The sequence below is a fragment of the Trichoderma breve genome (assembly GCF_028502605.1).
Source record: "Trichoderma breve strain T069 chromosome 7 map unlocalized scaffold00007, whole genome shotgun sequence".
NCBI classification, from domain to species: Eukaryota; Fungi; Ascomycota; class Sordariomycetes; order Hypocreales; family Hypocreaceae; genus Trichoderma; species Trichoderma breve.
The window spans coordinates 1,985,957-2,003,016 of record NW_026611593.1 but is presented as its reverse complement, the minus strand read 5'-3'; the positions used below and the strand labels follow the sequence as shown (position 1 = coordinate 2,003,016).

At 48.9% G+C, this 17,060-nt stretch overlaps 6 protein-coding genes across 6 annotated transcripts; 4 read left to right on the top strand and 2 right to left on the bottom strand.

Annotated features, from left to right (window-relative positions):
- Window positions 1-3,324: 3,324 nt before the first annotated feature.
- T069G_10818 (ras family domain-containing protein) lies at window positions 3,325-4,338 on the bottom strand (the record flags this gene model as incomplete). The annotated part of the gene is made up of 5 exons (XM_056178028.1): window positions 3,325-3,459; window positions 3,527-3,732; window positions 3,806-3,959; window positions 4,019-4,111; window positions 4,276-4,338. The coding sequence occupies 5 exons, from the start codon at window positions 4,336-4,338 to the stop codon at window positions 3,325-3,327; spliced, it is 651 nt and encodes a 216-aa protein (XP_056024318.1).
- A 1,429-nt stretch (window positions 4,339-5,767) lies between these two features.
- Window positions 5,768-6,629, bottom strand: T069G_10817 (GRASP55/65 PDZ-like domain-containing protein; the record flags this gene model as incomplete). The annotated part of the gene is made up of 4 exons (XM_056178027.1): window positions 5,768-5,896; window positions 5,951-6,282; window positions 6,339-6,411; window positions 6,474-6,629. The coding sequence occupies 4 exons, from the start codon at window positions 6,627-6,629 to the stop codon at window positions 5,768-5,770; spliced, it is 690 nt and encodes a 229-aa protein (XP_056024317.1).
- Window positions 6,630-7,132: 503 nt separating this feature from the next.
- On the top strand, window positions 7,133-8,644 carry T069G_10816 (PWI domain-containing protein; the record flags this gene model as incomplete). Its single annotated transcript, XM_056178026.1, has 7 exons — window positions 7,133-7,236; window positions 7,307-7,397; window positions 7,462-7,626; window positions 7,688-7,865; window positions 7,953-8,019; window positions 8,068-8,447; window positions 8,526-8,644. 7 exons carry the CDS (start codon window positions 7,133-7,135, stop codon window positions 8,642-8,644), a joined length of 1,104 nt encoding a protein of 367 aa, XP_056024316.1.
- An 891-nt stretch (window positions 8,645-9,535) lies between these two features.
- Window positions 9,536-10,191, top strand: T069G_10815 (histone acetyltransferase subunit nuA4 domain-containing protein; the record flags this gene model as incomplete). The annotated part of the gene is made up of 3 exons (XM_056178025.1): window positions 9,536-9,610; window positions 9,689-9,883; window positions 9,985-10,191. The coding sequence occupies 3 exons, from the start codon at window positions 9,536-9,538 to the stop codon at window positions 10,189-10,191; spliced, it is 477 nt and encodes a 158-aa protein (XP_056024315.1).
- A 1,059-nt stretch (window positions 10,192-11,250) lies between these two features.
- On the top strand, window positions 11,251-13,761 carry T069G_10814 (prolyl oligopeptidase family domain-containing protein; the record flags this gene model as incomplete). Its single annotated transcript, XM_056178024.1, has 6 exons — window positions 11,251-11,355; window positions 11,534-11,736; window positions 11,809-13,166; window positions 13,228-13,430; window positions 13,494-13,610; window positions 13,672-13,761. The coding sequence occupies 6 exons, from the start codon at window positions 11,251-11,253 to the stop codon at window positions 13,759-13,761; spliced, it is 2,076 nt and encodes a 691-aa protein (XP_056024314.1).
- A 1,272-nt stretch (window positions 13,762-15,033) lies between these two features.
- On the top strand, window positions 15,034-15,847 carry T069G_10813 (bromodomain associated domain-containing protein; the record flags this gene model as incomplete). The annotated part of the gene is made up of 2 exons (XM_056178023.1): window positions 15,034-15,430; window positions 15,558-15,847. 2 exons carry the CDS (start codon window positions 15,034-15,036, stop codon window positions 15,845-15,847), a joined length of 687 nt encoding a protein of 228 aa, XP_056024313.1.
- Window positions 15,848-17,060: the final 1,213 nt, after the last annotated feature.

Genomic DNA, 17,060 nt, shown 5'->3' with positions numbered 1-17,060 from the left:
GAGCCGAGCCATGCATCAAGAGAAAAAAAGACCAGGATAGCTTGGCCAACGAACGCATGAGAGGCGTACACGATACCTTGCTTGCTGAGTGCTTGCATGGTCCCGCCCACAGCGTCTTGCTGTTTTCACTGTAGTGCTGCCACCACCAGAAGCTACTCGTACTATTGAGTCGGAACAGCTAGCGGCTTTTTGCTAGCAGCATTGAGAGCTTAGGTTTGTTTACTTTTGGCCGCATTGGGTTCGTCGTCGATAAACAATGGAAAGTCGGGGAGAAAAAAAAACAATCAACCTACCCGACAACCACCAATTCTACTGTACATCACATCACATCAATCCATCAATCCATCTTACAAGGGTATCGATGATGCCCTCGTCCGATAGCAACAAACAGCGGCATGGCATCTACAGCACAGTACAGCGCAGGACAAGCTAAACTTCTTCATCAGGTCACTTCACATCATCCACCCACGCTTAAAATGGGACACCGCCATGCAAGCACTCCAACGTGTCTCCCTCATCCCATGCCACTGCTGCATCCGCTTTACGAACACCAAAAGACTCACTCGCCCGGTGGATCGTCTTAGCGCCCAGCCCCCCCTGTTTTGGAGCCGCCACGTTGTGCGTTGTACCATGTTATGGAGTTGCTTGCTGCATCCAGACGGATGGCCAACCTTAACTGGCAAGGCCGCCATCCTTTCTACCCAAAGCCTCTCGTGTGCTTTTCAACTCCAAAAGCTTGACCGCCTTGGCTCCCCTGGTCCAGTCCTTTGCCCAGGATATCATACTGCATCTGGCTCCGTACGTGCGAACCGCATTGGCCTATCACGGCCGTCCGCTCCTCCGGCCTCTTCAACGGCAAAGCAGCCGTGCCCAATGCTATGCGCTGGCCTCGGCAGATTCGCCCAGGCCTAATCTATGTACGATTAATTGAATGCCTTCCGCCTTTTTGACTCTTGTTCTGGGGCCTCACCTGACACCACCCTCTCCATCTGGCCTCTTGCGTGCCTTCTTGCCTTTTGCCTCTGCCTCGTTCGTCTTCGACTTTCACTCACACACACACTCTCTCTCCATATCTCTCTCTACCTCTCTCCAGAGACCACAACACATCACCTCACGTCATATTGCATCTCCAATTTCATCTCTTCCTGTCAAACAACAACTCAATTATTCCCCAATTCACTGATCCAATTCATCCGTAGCTACTCTGTACTCCGTAAATGCATCAAACACCAAATCCTTGCCCTCCAAATGGCCTCTCTCCTCATATGCATTGCAAACTCAACTTACATGGCCAGCTCCGTTTCCCTGCCGTCTCTGTATCTCTACATTGCCTTACGAGTACATGGCATACCTCCTCCGTACCGTACAAGCACATCCACGTCGTACGTGTCCAGGCCCGGCCACCTGCTTCCTACATGTACATGCATCCTGCATCCCGCACGTCCCCCCCAGCCCAGCCACAGCATTTGCCTCTCTCTCTCTCACCGCAGTTGACCAAGCAGGGAGACCAAAAATGCTACCCTGTCAAAGGCACCACACCCCCGTTTCCTCGTAGTGCCCAACCAATTCTTCTCTTCTTTGCCTTTCTGACTGCTTTTCTTCAACTCAGTCTGTTTTGGCTTGGGTCTAATCTAATTTCTGCAATGCAGAGACTATTGCAATTGCGTACCTACCACCTACATAAAGCACTTGAATCATGTAAATATTGATGCTTGCTTACATTAGCAAAAGGCATGTTACATACTTACTCGTGCTGCCTTTGGGTTCTACATGCAGCATACCCAAAATTAGGCAAGGCCGTGGTGCTGCTTCTTCGTAGACAGGGGGCCCGTATTGGATCTTTGCTTGGACCGACCTCGTTAGTCAGTATGGAGTAACTACGGAGCTCCTCGCACATGAATGCGTTGTCCGACATGCATTCCACAAGTCTAGATGTCTCGCTGTCTGGTGCTGTCAAGAACAGGGGAGTGGCTAGTCAGTTCTCCAGCTATCAAAAATGTTACAGGTCGTCAAGGTTAGCTGTGTGTGCAAGGCGTCAGTAGCGAGACGCAGAAGAAGAACATCAATTCATAAACAACTTGCATTTTGGCTACATTTACTGCGTAGCAAATAGTAAAGGGAAATATGATATAATAGTAAATACTGGAAGAATGTATTTATAGTAAGAAACACTCGAGAGACGTACCTAGTAGCTATAATAGCAGATAATAGAGGAATATACATGTAGCTAGAGTGGCATATATTAGAGGAACATAACCATAATAACAAAAACTAGTTATAATAGCAGATATCCAAAGAATTGTTTATATACTCTTCAACTAAATGTCTACAGTAGTAAATAGATAGCTTTCTTTTACATCCATTTCGATACTTGAAGTCCACGCAGTCGCTAGGCTGCTGAATACAAGTAGCCAATTTGGGACGCTGAATACATGTAGTTATTCCCTATATGCATCCGTGCACGGAGATATTAATTCCATACACGTATAGAATATTCCTCCTTATACCAACGATGCATTATGTATACAGCTTCCATCATATGCGGTGCTGACTACCTAGGAACTTACCAGACTTGCGAGACCAAATAGGCCCGTTATCGTACATGCAGTGTTGCAGCGTGCAAGACAATTACTCATACTCATACAACAAAGCACCGACCGGCCGAAACAGCTGTTGCTTGCAGATCTGATATCTCTGCACAGGTGATGGATGCTCGCATCTCCTTGTCTGCACTAATCTTACTACCTAGTAACGTAACTACCTATGCATTCCTTGCCTTGTTCGATCTTGTTCGGTGAGAACCAGGCTGAGAAAGCAGTCAGCCAGCATCTGCCGATTTAGATGCCCTGCCAGCTCATGGTCTTGTCATTGTTCCACGGATTAGCATCCATGGATATGTAATAGACAGACGACAGTGGAGAGATAGTTTGTCTCAGACAGTAACAACTCACAAGTTGGTTATCAAGTTGCTATTCCGCATATAGCAATATGTTTATTTCACCACTCACTTTCCATCTCGACGAGTCAGGTAAAATCAAAACGTAAAATTGGGCATAGTGGTACGAAATAGGTGTCTTTAATATGAAAAAAGTCTAGCTAGGTTGGTTTTTGCCGCACTCCCTGCGGCGACGCCCCAATAATCTACCCCCCAACGAGGTACCAAGGGTATTATAGCCTTGCCCTCTCCAGTCGAGCTCATGTAAACCCGGAAATCCCCTTCCTTTATCATAAACGGTCATTCCAGCTGCCGATGGCTTAATCCTCAAGTAATCCGGGATGTCCCAGCATCATCAATAAAACACTTTTCGCCGTCGTGCGATTCGTTTACAGATCATCGTCAGACAGCTCACCAGGAAGAGGCATGGCGGCGGCCTCGTCCATCTCCTTCTTGTACTGCTCCAAGAGAGCCTCGTCGACCTGGGCGGTGGGAGGAGCCAGGGCGGGGGCAGCAACGAACTCCTATATTGACAGTTAGTCAGCGCATTGTCACGACATACTGGAACTTCACGTCAACGGGAATACTAACCAGGGCGGGGTTGCCAACGAGCTTGCGGGCCAGCCACAGGAAGGGCTTCTCGAAGTTGTAGTTGGACTTGGCGGAGATGTCGTAGTACTGGAGGTTCTTCTTTCGGTGGAAGGTGATGGTCTTGGCCTTAACCTTTCGCTCCTTCACATCAACCTTGTTACCGCACAGGACGATGGGGATGTTCTCGCAAACGCGGACAAGATCACCTGCAACCATGAGTCAGTACCACTATCCAACACGGTTTATGTTCAGGATGGATATCCAAGGAGGGTGACGTACGATGCCAGTTGGGGACGTTCTTGTATGTGATACGGGATGTCACATCGAACATGATGATACCGCACTGGCCGTTGATGTAGTAACCATCACGGAGACCACCGAACTTCTCCTGACCGGCGGTATCCCACACATCGAACTGGATCTGACCGTAGTTCTGGTTGCATATCAGTATATGTGGCGCGCTATCGACGGCGGCGGTGTGTTGAAACTCACGGTGGTGAAGCCAAGGGGGTGAACCTCGACACCGAGGGTGGCCATGTACTTCTTCTCAAATTCACCAGTCAAGTGACGCTTGACAAAGGTGGTCTATTGCGTCAAAGGTTTGTTAGCGAGTGGTGGACGCCAATGCGTAGATCGCCATCAGGGAAAGAAAAAAAAAATCATCGTTCGCCACGACAGGCAGGAGCATCGTTTTCGATCTCGTTTGCGTGCAGCGCCGATTGATATCCATGAACCAAGAAATAACACACCTTGCCGGTACCACCATCGCCGACAAGCACAAGCTTGAAGGTAGGAGTCTGTTGCTCAGCCATATTGACGGCTCGAGTGATTAGCGACGAGCGTGAGGTGATGTAAACAGGCGGGGTCCTGCGAGATGGCGTTAGTCTGATTGATTTCGAATCCTGAACGCGAGCAACGGTTTGTTGATGTGCATATAAATCTAAAACGGCCGGCAGCTCATCTAGACGTGCGCGAGAGAGGGAAAATTAAGGCAAAACCAATAGGTTGGACACATACCTTGTGGGTTTTTGGACGACGCGAGGGTGGTGTGGACGTCGAAAAGTTGCACCGGATGGTCTTTGACCTGAGTTCTTTTGAAGGCGGCGGGGAACTGGAGACAAGGGAGCAAGACCTTGCCTCCCATCATCAAGCGAAAAATTCAGTCGCCAGGGGTGGGCTGCCCGCACGTGACATCACCGCCCTCGCCCGCTACCTGCGAGGACCTGGAATCAGCCCCTCCCTGCCTCGTTTTCCCTCTTTCTGCCCAGAGACGGAGGTCCTGCCTTGTACCGCGCCAGCCAAGCGGCGAGCAGCGCCGGCAGTAAAAGCTTGTTGCAGGGCAGCTCGCGTGCCTACCGCCTGCCTGTTTGGGGCCTGCAGACCCAGCTGGGATCCATCATCTCTTCTGGTCTGTTCTCCGTCCTTCGTAGCGCAAGCCGCGATGCTGCCCAGGCGGTACCGAGCAGGTACTGGAGGCTGGAGGCTGGAGGCTGTATGTACAACCACTGCAATGCAGAGCAGCTGCAAGCGCCCAGGAGCAATGTCTCAGGGCCCAACGAATGTGCGGTGAACGAGATGCTACTGCAACGCCGATTGTTTGATGCAAGCAAGGGAGTTGTTTGTTTGCTCCATCCTTGATTCACTTTAATGCTTGTTATTACTTTAAGAGCCAGGTTGAAAAAGGTACTTTGCAAGTGCTTAAATCTCCATTCTGCCTTATACTCCATGTCTGTAATTGTGTAGGTACAAGAGGCATAATTGCATCAATACTTGCTGCCTTCTAACACAGCAGTACTTAGTAGCACCAGGGTAAGCCAGCAATGCCGCAAGCTGGCAGTATCAATCGCCATTTTTCTCTACAACCCATTCCCATCGAGCCGTTTTCACATGACCAGCTTTGATATCTTGGCTTTCTGCAGTTCTGCACAGCATCATGACGCAACTTTTACCCCCCTGTTGCCGCACCGGCTTTGTCAGCATCTTCCTGGTGCCTAACTAACCCGTCCAATTGCCGCGTCAAGCTTCTCTCAACAAAAACGTTATACGAGTATCATGGCCAGTCTCCTGTCTACGATCACGCCGACAGGTGCCTAAGCGCGTGATGGATGGCAATACAGCAATGAATCGACAACGACTGTTTGGTCCTGGTATGGCGCCACTGACCCGGGCGTGACCATATTTCCATCAAGCCAGAGCTGCTGATTCGGTCAATTCGTGAGAATATTGCATCCCGATGACAGGCTACAGAGGCAAAATGTGACAGCCTAGCATTCCCCTTCCACCCCAGTCTTTCCTTGGGGTCAAAGTCAATCTCAGCTCCTGCCGGCGAGCAACTCCATCAGGCCGAGATACTTTGATAAAGATGTTTCTCTGTTGACGATTGTTAGCGTTGACCAAAGAGGTACCAGACGATATTGGACATACTCCTTCATTACCCTGAACACACTCTGCCACCTTTTTGAGACCATCGTGATTTGATCGATTCACGTAGCCAAAGTTGCGAATCTCATCACCGGGTTGTAAGCCAGCCTGTTGCGCTGGACTGTTTGCCGCGACGGTATTGACCTTTGCAAACGGCTCATCCAACTGTTCGGAATGAGAATCCGGTAAAATTCGAAGCTCATCCCCAGCTGTACTAGGAGCTTCATCCCCATCTTGGATGTTCGCAAAATGTTCGTGAAGGTACTTTTCTATCGCCGTCATGAGCTCCTTGTAATCATTACGTAGGCGGATGATGCGCGCTCTTGTTGTGCGGACTGTGGCATACATGTTAGACTACACTCGTGAACAAGCTTTCTTTGGTCTCATATACTCTGAGCAACGTCGAGATCTGCTCGTGGAAAGCCATCTCTGGTCAACAGCGGCGTTTGCATATCGACGCCGTGCTAGCATCATATTAATCATTGTCGACTGTGGTTTGTATCAAGAATAAAGGGTAGACTCATACCGAATCAAGGACACTTCCCAAAGCTTTGAGTTCTGCCTCCATATCGTCCTTCTTGCGCTGCAGTTCTGCGAAGCTCTGCTTCCCTGCATCGCCATTTCTCTGGCTGAAATTTGATGTCGGCCCAGAGGGCACAGTCGGTGCGTGAAGGGTATCCATTCTAAGCGACAATACCTATGTCCCAGCTGGAGTGTTGAAAGAGAACCTTGAACTGAAAAAGAGAGATGGTATTGAAGGGTTGATCTCGATGGTTTAGAGGCAGATGGTTTGCGAACTCAGCACAGCTGTTTTAGAGCTTGTCATTACCAACAGCGAACATTCCGGGGCGGTTTTTGCGGGGTCCAGGAACAGTAGAGGCCTACGCACTTCACTGAAGCCTTCAATTTTTAGCAGGTTAGAGAAAGGTACTTAGCGGGTACTCGAAGATCGCTATAAACAATTGCCGTTAGCGAGTTCCGCCAAGTATCTCTAGCTCGACCAGACGGGCAGCTTTACACCATCCACTCCTAGCTGGCCCGTGCATGTTTTCTTATACGAAGCACTAACCTCCGGCTCTTTTTCCAACTAACAGCAGCACAGACGTCACCTTGCTAATCCTTCTTTATCCTGCCAACTTCCCAGACGCGTGCCATAGCATTTTTGTTGTCGCGACGCAGGCCACAATGGCTTCCGCAGGAGATGCTCGGCTTATGAAGTCGACCAAATTCCCTACAGAGTTCAATCAAAAGGTTGACATGCAAAAGGTCAATCTGCAGGTTATAAAAAAGTTTGTCACTGGGCCCCAATATGTCTTATCGCGGATCCCGCCTTTGCAGTCCTGACGCCTAATCTCACAGATGGATTGCCAACAAGATTTCGGAAATCTTGGGTAGCGAAGACGATGTCGTAATCGAGCTATGCTTCAATCTTATCGAAGGACCCAGACATGTATGTTAGATCCTTCTCGCTTCGACTTTGTTGCGGCTTTCCATGTTAACTGTTTGGTCACCAGCCCGATATCAAATCGCTTCAAATACAGCTTACCGGGTTTCTAGACAAGGATACTGGACCATTCTGCAAGGAGCTATGGAAATTGCTGTTGAGTGCTCAAAGTAACCCTCAGGGAGTCCCCAAAGAGCTATTAGAAGCAAAGAAGCTTGAGCTTATGCAGGAAAAGGTTGGTGTCCCGTCGTGAGGACTTCTCACGCTTACTTTTCTGGTTCTAACAATCAACCCAGATGGAAGCCGACAGAGCTGCTGAAAATGCCAGAAAACGTCGCGACGACTCGGACCGCCGTGATCGAGAAATTGCAGAATTGAAGGATCGAGACCGTCGAGACCGAGCAAATGATAGAGGTGATCGATCTGGCCGCCGTGGAGATCGGGCTCCTGAAGGCCGTGGAAGAGGCGGTCATGGTTGGAGTGCAAATAGATCACGTTCTCCCGAGCCTCGGCACCGCGCTTCTGGAGATTCATACCGGCGAGACAGCTATGTCCCTCGAGGTCGGGGTGGCCGAGGGCGCGATCGCGATCGTGGCTGGCAGCGGCGACGAAGTCGCTCACCATCCGGGTCAGCATCAGAGCGATCTCGATCTCCAAGTAGCAGTGCGTCTCGTAGCGATCGAGGCTCTAGAAGCCCTCCGCGCCGCAAAGGACCACCCGCACGATTTAGAGACTCGAGAAAGAGATCTAGATCTCCTCGTGGCGATGCTTACCGACCAAGGCGACAGTCGCGCAATGGAAGGGATCGCCGTGATGCTAGAAATCGACGCTCACCATCTTCAGAGCGCGCCTCACCTCCACCGAAGCGAAGACGGCAGTCTACCTCCAGAAGTCTCTCTGGAGAGCGCAGAAGACGTCACTCGGATACACCATCCTCCGTTTCGCGGAGTTCCTCGGTGGCCCGTAGCCGCAGCCCCAATCACCGTCGTAATCGATCCGTCGACAGCGCTGGATCAAGTTCACACGCGAAACGCCGACAAGATCGCCGACGAGGTGGTACGACAAAAGAGTTGGAGGATGATAACGGACGTGACCGGCGGGGTGATCGTCGTCATAAAGATCATGGAGCCCCAGCCAGGGGCAAGGAATCTGAAAGGCAGAGACGCAATAGCTCCTCTCCGCCCTCGTCTCCGTCAAACCGTGGCAAGTCGGCTGATATTTTGGAAGATGAATCGCGTGCTCCGAATTCCTAGCTAGGCACCGGCCGACAGCGAAGAGGTGGGTAAGCTCCTGATGGGAGGGTGGAAAGAGTAGCAACTCTAGTTCATCGCTAACTTTGCTTGAACGATTCTTGACGCAGCATGAAGCTTGTCACTCTAAAGGCACCCGTGCTGGAGAGATTTTGGAAACGATACTAAGCAGATGAGAACTTCTGATACTAGCGCTCATATCAACAATTGAGGCTAACTGCTACTAAAGCTCTCGTCTCTAGAATATGAAAGGAATGGCACGCAGCTCTGCCTCGCAAAGTAACAGAGCCAGGAAAAAGTCGAATTGAAACTGGATAGAACTACGAAAGTAGATATTGGTAAAAGAAAAGCGATGCACGTTTGTCACTGGAATTTGGTCAGTTTGAATAGGCGGCAGCTCTTCAATCATTTTAGAAAATATTACAAGCGGCAATTCATCTATAATATACTATAAACTGTGACACTTTCAACAAAAAGTGAGAATGAAAGAGGGGAAACGCTTGCTTTTTATTAAACATTACCTAGGCATATGAGACTATGTACTTACCATCAATTCATGAGACATAGACCTCCGAGATAGCCTGTTTGACTTATACTCGTGGTGTTGAAGAGCAGTCAAGTTGGGTTCTACATACCATTACTCTATTTGGACTAGTTAGAAACCAGAGTGGCATATGCTGCACGTTCTAGCTTAGCGTCACCCAGAGTCGGCTTTGCCTTTTGCAAGTTCATTTTCCCATGACAACATCAAAAGTGCCAACCGCAAAGTCATTTCCATCACCAGTTCGACGTTGGCATCGCTATCGCATCGACAGTCTCTCGAGATAGAAGCGCTGGCGCATGGCCGACAACAGGCAAACAATTGCATCCCGACCCAACGAGGCGCAGCCCACCATGGCAGAATATAAGAAGGCGCAGGCGCGTGTGCGAGACTTGGTCGATCGGCGTAGGCAGCTGGAGCGCCGTCTGGTGAGTTTTTGGCTGCTCTTTTGCGCATTCACGGTATTTGCGTAAGGCGACGCAGGCTAAACGATGGCGTTCAAATAGGCGGCGATGGAAGAGAGCATCATCCAGAAGGAATCGGCCTACCTTGATAGCACTCCTAGCGGTAATATCATTACCGGCTTCGACAACTATATGAAAGGCACGAGCGGTGCAGCGGCCCAGCGACGAAAGACAGGACCTGCAGAGCAGAACCGCGTCTTTTCGCGCTCATCCATCTCATATCGACCGAATAATGGGGTAAGATTACTTTGAGGAGGGGAGACTTGAACATACGAGTCTCTACCCTGCCGGGCTTGACTGGCATTCCCGTTCTTCGCTAACTGGATGGACTTGTATAGGATTCCTCGACCCCTGGATCAGTAGGCTCAACGCCTGCGCCGACACCCCTTTCCACCACGTTCCGAGACAGCGCATCGGGCAATCCCACGCCAACATCGGCAGGCGGGAACAAGGCGAGCAAGCCTAAGAAGAGAGACACGGAAGATAGCGAGAATGATGCGGCGACGAACAAGAAGCGAACGAACTTTGGGGCATCGAGAAAATGAAGGGTAGAGGCTATGATAATTGGATTTTGGAATCCAGGTGCTAGTATCATCCCCGCAACACTATAGCTCCCAAGGATGACGATTTGACACAAGAGCGGCGTTTTATAAGGATGGGATACATTGAGGTATAATGAATAAGGCGTTGGGCAAGAGGATAAATTGAGCGATATTTATAAAATATTTATAAACCATGATTATTGAAAGATGGAGCGCGCAGGCAAGTGAAGGCTGGACAGGGTCTTCAAAGACTGATGTCTTATTAGTGGTGATATCTATCCGGTAGACTCAACCAGTTCTATTTGTTCCCAATAGAGTGCTGAGAGAGAATACCTGGAGCATTCATGCCATATGCTTTTGCTTATAACCAAAGTCACAAACTAAATAAAATGTCTTGGGAGTGGAGATAATCGCAACTGGAACAGATTCGAACTAGATTTGGGACCCGGCAAGCCGGCACAGTAGCAGCAAATAGATTTGTAAGTCAGCATCCGCTCATTCAAAGAAGACAGCGGGCCTTTGCGGCGAACTTGCTCTTTTCTCTTGTCGGTCCGAGATGACTAGGTAATATGCAGTAGTTCAAACAGCTGCTTATTTTGCTACCTGAGTATCTGCATATCCAAGATGTAGATTGGAGTATTTTTGGTATTTTGGTGTTTGGTCTTGGTATCCATCTTCCGCATAGTACCTCAGCACCCAGCAGTACGCGAACAGTAATATAGTATAACCAACTCAGCGGGTGTCAGTTATCACAACGACGAACCTCCACAATCCCAAAGCCGTGATACAAAAAGTCCCTTTGGCGTTCCCATTATTAATTACCCCGAAGACCCCCCCAGGCTAAAAAGGTCCCCTGAGCAGTGGATTTTGATCCTAGCAGCACATACGCACGCACGTCTTTTGATAGTGCGGGGTTGCAGATGAGGGGTCTGATGGGGTTTGCAGCCATCGGGGTTCTCGTATGATGTGATAAATAGATAACCATCAATTGGGCCCTGGTATCGCTGGCTTTCTTTTTTTTGTGTTTTCTTTGCGTCGACAATTGGTCTTGAGCAGCCCTTTATGATGACAATCCAGGCCGAAAAGTTTACGCCAGAGGTGCTCCTCTCGGCGCCACGGCGCTCGCCTGGCGTGCCCAATGCCACGGGCGAGCTCGTCTTATACACGGTAAGATTTGCGATTTGTTGGTTGGTTGGCTTGTTTGTTGGAGCTGCGCAGGAGAAAGAGGCTTTCAATTGAGACACGCGATGTCCTGGATGTATCGCATCATCACATGTGCAGATGAGTCGCGATGAGATTTGGATGGAATTATATCGAATTGGACTCACACTGGCCCTCATCTTAGGTCTCGACTTACTCCTTCGATACCCACTCCAAGACGGCGCAGATCCGCGTCCTCAACATCAAAGAGGGAACATCGCATCTGGTCTCCGAAGACTCCGCAGCCAGCGACCCCATCTGGATCAGCGAAAAGGAGATTGCCTACGTCAAGAGCCTCGACAACGGTGCCTCGTCTCTGGTGGCGCAGCATGTTCTCGATCCAAATGAGTAAGTGAATGAATGAATTCCTCCATCCACCATGCCGGCTTCCAGAGAAACTCACCCACGTGTCAAATAAAGGTCAAACACCATCCAGCGCTTCAGCGGAAGCATCTCCAGTCTCAAGGCAAAGGCTTTGTCCGCAGACAAGGTAGCTTTCTGCGCTGCCGCTCTGACCACTCCCGATGGACAAATGTACAGCCCGGCTTCGGAACCAAAGTCTCACACATCAGCCAAGATCTACACATCCCTATTTGTACGACACTGGGACTCCTGGAACACTGAAAACAAAAACTCGCTTTGGTACGGTCAGCTGGAAAAGGTTGACGGAAAATGGACTCTTGGAAACTCGGCCCTTACAAACTTGCTTGCGGGCACTGGCCTCGCCTCTCCTGTGCCTCCCTTTGGAGGTACCGGTGATTTCGATGTATCCTCGACTGGCATTGTCTTTGTTGCAAAGGATCCGGAATTGAACCATGCCAGAAACACCAAGACTGACCTTTACTTTGTTCCTCTGGCTTCATTCTTGGATAAGCCTAGCTTCCCCCAGATTGTAAAGACGGGGAGATTGCTCGGATATTCAAGCTCTCCCGTCTTTTCAAACGATGGCAAACAGGTTGCTTTCCTGCGCATGAAATCCCAGCAATATGAGGCAGACAAGACGAGGCTCTTGCTGATTCCAGACGTAACTGATCTGAGCAACGTGCAGGAATTTTACGAGACCGAGGATGACAAGGGAGGTTGGGACTTTAAGCCCGATTGGATCGTTTGGAGCCACGACAACAAGGAATTGTATGTTGCGGCAGAGAAGCATGCTCGAGTTGTCCTGTGGAAGCTCCCGTCATCACCGCTGGAAGCAAAATCTCTTCCTACCCCAATCCACGAGGACGGTTCCGTGGCGGAGGCGAGAGTTCTCGGTAGCAGCTCATCGTTGTTGATAACAACGAGGTCGCGAGTCGAAAGCTCCAACTATTCGATCCTGGACCCTGAATCCAAGTCGTCCACCACCATCTCTTCAAGCTCGAAACAAGGTCGAACCTTCTCCCTCAACAGATCACAGTGCCAGGAGATTTGGTTCAATGGCTCAAAGGGCTATCCCATCCATGCCCTGGTCACCTTGCCTTCGACCTTTGACTCTTCCAAGAAGTATCCTTTGGCTTTCTTCATCCACGGCGGTCCTCAAGGTGCTTGGGGAGACGACTGGAGCACTCGGTGGAACCCAGCCATCTTTGCTGAGCAGGGCTACGTCGTCGTGAGCCCCAACCCAACTGGTAGCACAGGCTATGGTCAAGACCATACAGATGCTATCCAGAACAACTGGGGAGGTGATCCTTATGTGGATTTGGTCAAATGTTTTGAGTATCTGGAGAAGGAAGTGAGCTACATAGACACAACCAGAGCTGTAGCTCTCGGCGCGTCTTATGGAGGCTATATGATTAGTGAGTTGTCCCCAAGTAAAGTAGAGATGGTTTCTGGAAGCGTGAATCTAACTATTATCAGACTGGATCCAAGGCCATGATCTTGGACGAAAATTCAAGGCATTGGTATGCCACGATGGAGTCTTTTCGACTCTCAACCAGTGGTCTACGGAAGAGCTATTCTTCCCCGAGCATGACTTTGGTGGCACTCTTTGGGAGAACAGGGAGGGCTATGAGAAGTGGGATCCCGCCAAGCATGTTGGAAACTGGGCCACGCCGCAGCTGGTAAGCTGGATTTGAGATTATGCCATGTGTCTACTGTCATCGACTAACTCGCCCGCTTCACAGGTTATCCACAACGAGCTCGATTACCGTCTGCCCATTTCAGAGGGTCTGGCCATGTTCAACGTCCTTCAGGCTCGTGGCGTGCCAAGCAAGTTTGTCATGTTCCCTGACGAGCATCACGTAAGTCAAAGAAGTCTCTTCATCCCATTTTACGATATAGATACTGACAATGTGTGACAAGTGGGTGCTCAAGCCAGAGAATTCGTTGGTCTGGCACAGGGAGGTGCTGAACTTTATCAACAAGTACAGTGGAATCTCGGAGGAGAAATAACATACTTTATACCAAACTTCTCTTTTATTTCCCTTTTTCCCTTTGCTTTTCGGATGTTTGTTTGCATGTTGAGTTTGCGCATGTATTATAAGTTCGTGAAACATGTGGAACTTTAGGAGGCTCTTTTCAACGGTAGTAACTTGAACTTGGCAAATTGCATTGATGGCTATGGCATATTGTTGGGCTCTGATGGTAGCACATATTTATCAATTAAAGTAACAAAAAAGCAAGCAGTCGATTTTTCATGAGTCTTCCTATTTACACCGTAACATATTCCTATTTAAACCGTAATACTCCACATCACGAGATAAGTTTACCCCCAAATCACAATTACCACACCCATACACAAGAATACAGTGCAACACGCTGGGAAAAAATATCATACACATAAGTCCCCCATTAATCAGTACCAATTTCTTCAAAAATCGCATTTCCAACCAAATTCAATATACCTATATAAACACTTCTCATAGGCCAGCTAGTTTATTTAACTCGTCAGCGTCTAATTAGGTAGCTAAGATAACTTCAATAACTTCCCCAATATAGCAGTCAGCGAAGCTAGCCTCACCGTAGAAGAGGTTATTACAGATCTTCGGGGTTATCCTCTTATAGTATTCATAGCCTGTAAATTTATATATAATTAGGAGCCCCTCCTTAACTATAATAAAGAAATCACAATATTGTAGTCTTATGTAGTATTATAAAATACGTAATATATCAAGGCGCTGTACTATAATTAGGTGTAGCTTCGTAGAAACGATAGTGTATACGCATTAACTTTGGTACTAGCACGGGCCATTGCGGTCCAAATAGGAATATATTACGGTGCAAATAGGAAGACTCTTTTTCATTTTCATTTTTTTTTTCTAATAATGAGACAAAACGGGGAAGAAGACCTTGTATTTCTCAACTATGGCTAGAGACTCGTAGCATACAGTGTGGATTGTACTAATCTTCAATCAACACTGTGGGGGTCCTTATCAGACCTGGAGCTGATCTGAATGGGAATCTCAATTCACTGATGCACCGAGCTTCACTTTAATCAGCCCTCCTGCTATAATAATCTGGCAGCTCATCCACCGCAACCAAGAGCTTCGCCCCTTGCACAATCCGCCAAGCAGTGTCGCGCACCAGCAACATCACAGGCGAACATGCGCTGTGCGAGCTATTCTGTGCGACAGAGTCCATCGCAACGATTCTTCTAGCCACCTGGACCGCTTCACCTTTCTTTCTCTCTCACAACAACCCTCAAGAACACGCAACCTCTTCGCCATGGCTCGTCCGCCATCAATGTTTCACGCTTTTCTGCGGCCTTCCATCCTACAAATCCTTCGCGCAACGGGCTACCATAGCACGCGCCCTGCAGTGCTCGATACTCTGACGGACATTGCAGCGCGATACCTAACGCTTCTATGCGAGAAGACGGCGAACAATGCGACCAACAACCACGGCGATGCGGGCGATTACGATATAGTGGACGTTAGGATGGCGCTGCAGGAGGTTGGAGCTCTGCTGCCGGAGAGAGCTGAGACGGAGCAACTGTGGAAGGGAGAGGAGGATATGAGAGGAGTGGAGGAGTTTATCGAATGGTTTGCCGGGACGCGCATGAAGGAGATGATGGAGATGGGCAGCGGAGATACTGAATCTGACGCTACAGACTACCTGGCAGGTAAGATGGCCAAACGAGGAGAAACAGAGACAACTGCATTCTCCCCCAGTTTCTCTACCTCATTCTTTCTCTCTTTCCTCTTTTTCTTTAACTTGGAAACATCTGGCTAACACCATCATTTGTTTAGCTCTCAAAAAGAAACACAGCAAGACAGGCGACGACGCAAAATGGCAAGGCACCATCTTCGGCAAATTCAACGACGGCAACGAGATCCTCGTCGAAGGCGGGCCCATAACCAGCATCAGCGAATGGATATCCAAGAGAGCGCCAGAATCAGACGCGCCCCACGAAACGACGGAGCAGAACGGAGACAACAAGCTCGAGGCCGCGGAGATGAGAAGGTCCCCTAGTTCGGGCCTCAGCTCCGTGGGGGATAGGCTGGACGGTGAGGGTATCGAGGGCATGGATCTTAGTTAGAAGGCGGGACATGGTATTTTCGAGGCTGATGCGCCGCCAGCTCACTCTACGAGGTCGAGGAAGCAGAGGAAGATGGGGGCATCGTAGTGATAGGAGGACTTGGATGGGTGTTTTTGTCGTCTTGGTGGACGCTGGGCTTTGCTTTATCATTTTCTTTTTCTTAATAACTGCATAGCGTTGGAGTTTTGGAAGGCTAAGAGAGACTTTTTTATGGAAATAATAAAGGGAGCGGTCATCCAGCCACCCAAGTTTGTTATCCAGCATCCCATATTTTACATAAGAGCTGTACGGACTAAAGAATAATTTCAGCTTCTAAAGAAAAACTACAATAGCAGCAAATACCAGAAGAATATATTTATAATAATAGACACTAAAAGAAAGTAACGATAAAAGCAGAAAGTAGTAATAGTAGCAGAAAGTAGTAATAGTAGCAGAAAGTAGTGATAGTAGCAGAAAATTAGCTTCTATTTCTAAGGGCTCTTTCAGTAGCATCATCGAATGCCTTCCTCCTGTCCGAGGAGGTCGTTGTCGTGTTTTTACCCAAGACGTGACGCTTCACTGCTTCAAAGTTGGCGGGCCTTAACAATAAATAATAGAGTAGGTATCTCTGCCCAGCACTAACGCCTGCTGGCTCAAGCTTAAAGTCGACGTCAGTCATCACTTCCGGAGAGGGGCCCAACAGTCCCTGTAAAGGACGTATCGGCTTCTTTAGATATATTCTTTTTATATCCTATTCTAATACTTGAATTCCACGCAGTCGCTAGGGGGTTAGATAACGAATTTGGGATGCTGGATAACATTTCCCATAATAAATAAGAAGCAAAAGTCTAGAGTGTACTTTACTTAATTTTACAATGCGTAAGAGATGCTATGTCCTAGTATGATACAGTTTATCTGCGTAAGTCCCATCTATCCCAAGAAAACCCTCGTCATTGGAGATGATCCATCCAAGTTTCGTTCCTCATATCTCTAATATACAGTGATACAGTCTATACATTTTCACCTCCCACCAGCACCCTTCTTCGGGCCCAACAGCTCATACACCCCCATCTGCCTCGCCACCTCGACAAATATCTTCCTCTTATCCTCCTCCTTACCCTCCGCCGGCCAAAACTTCTTCTGCAGGTACGCATACAGCGCTGCGCCGCGCTTCTTATCACCCTCGAGGTTCGCCGTGTTAAATTCCGCCCACGCGAGCAGCTCCCGGTCAATC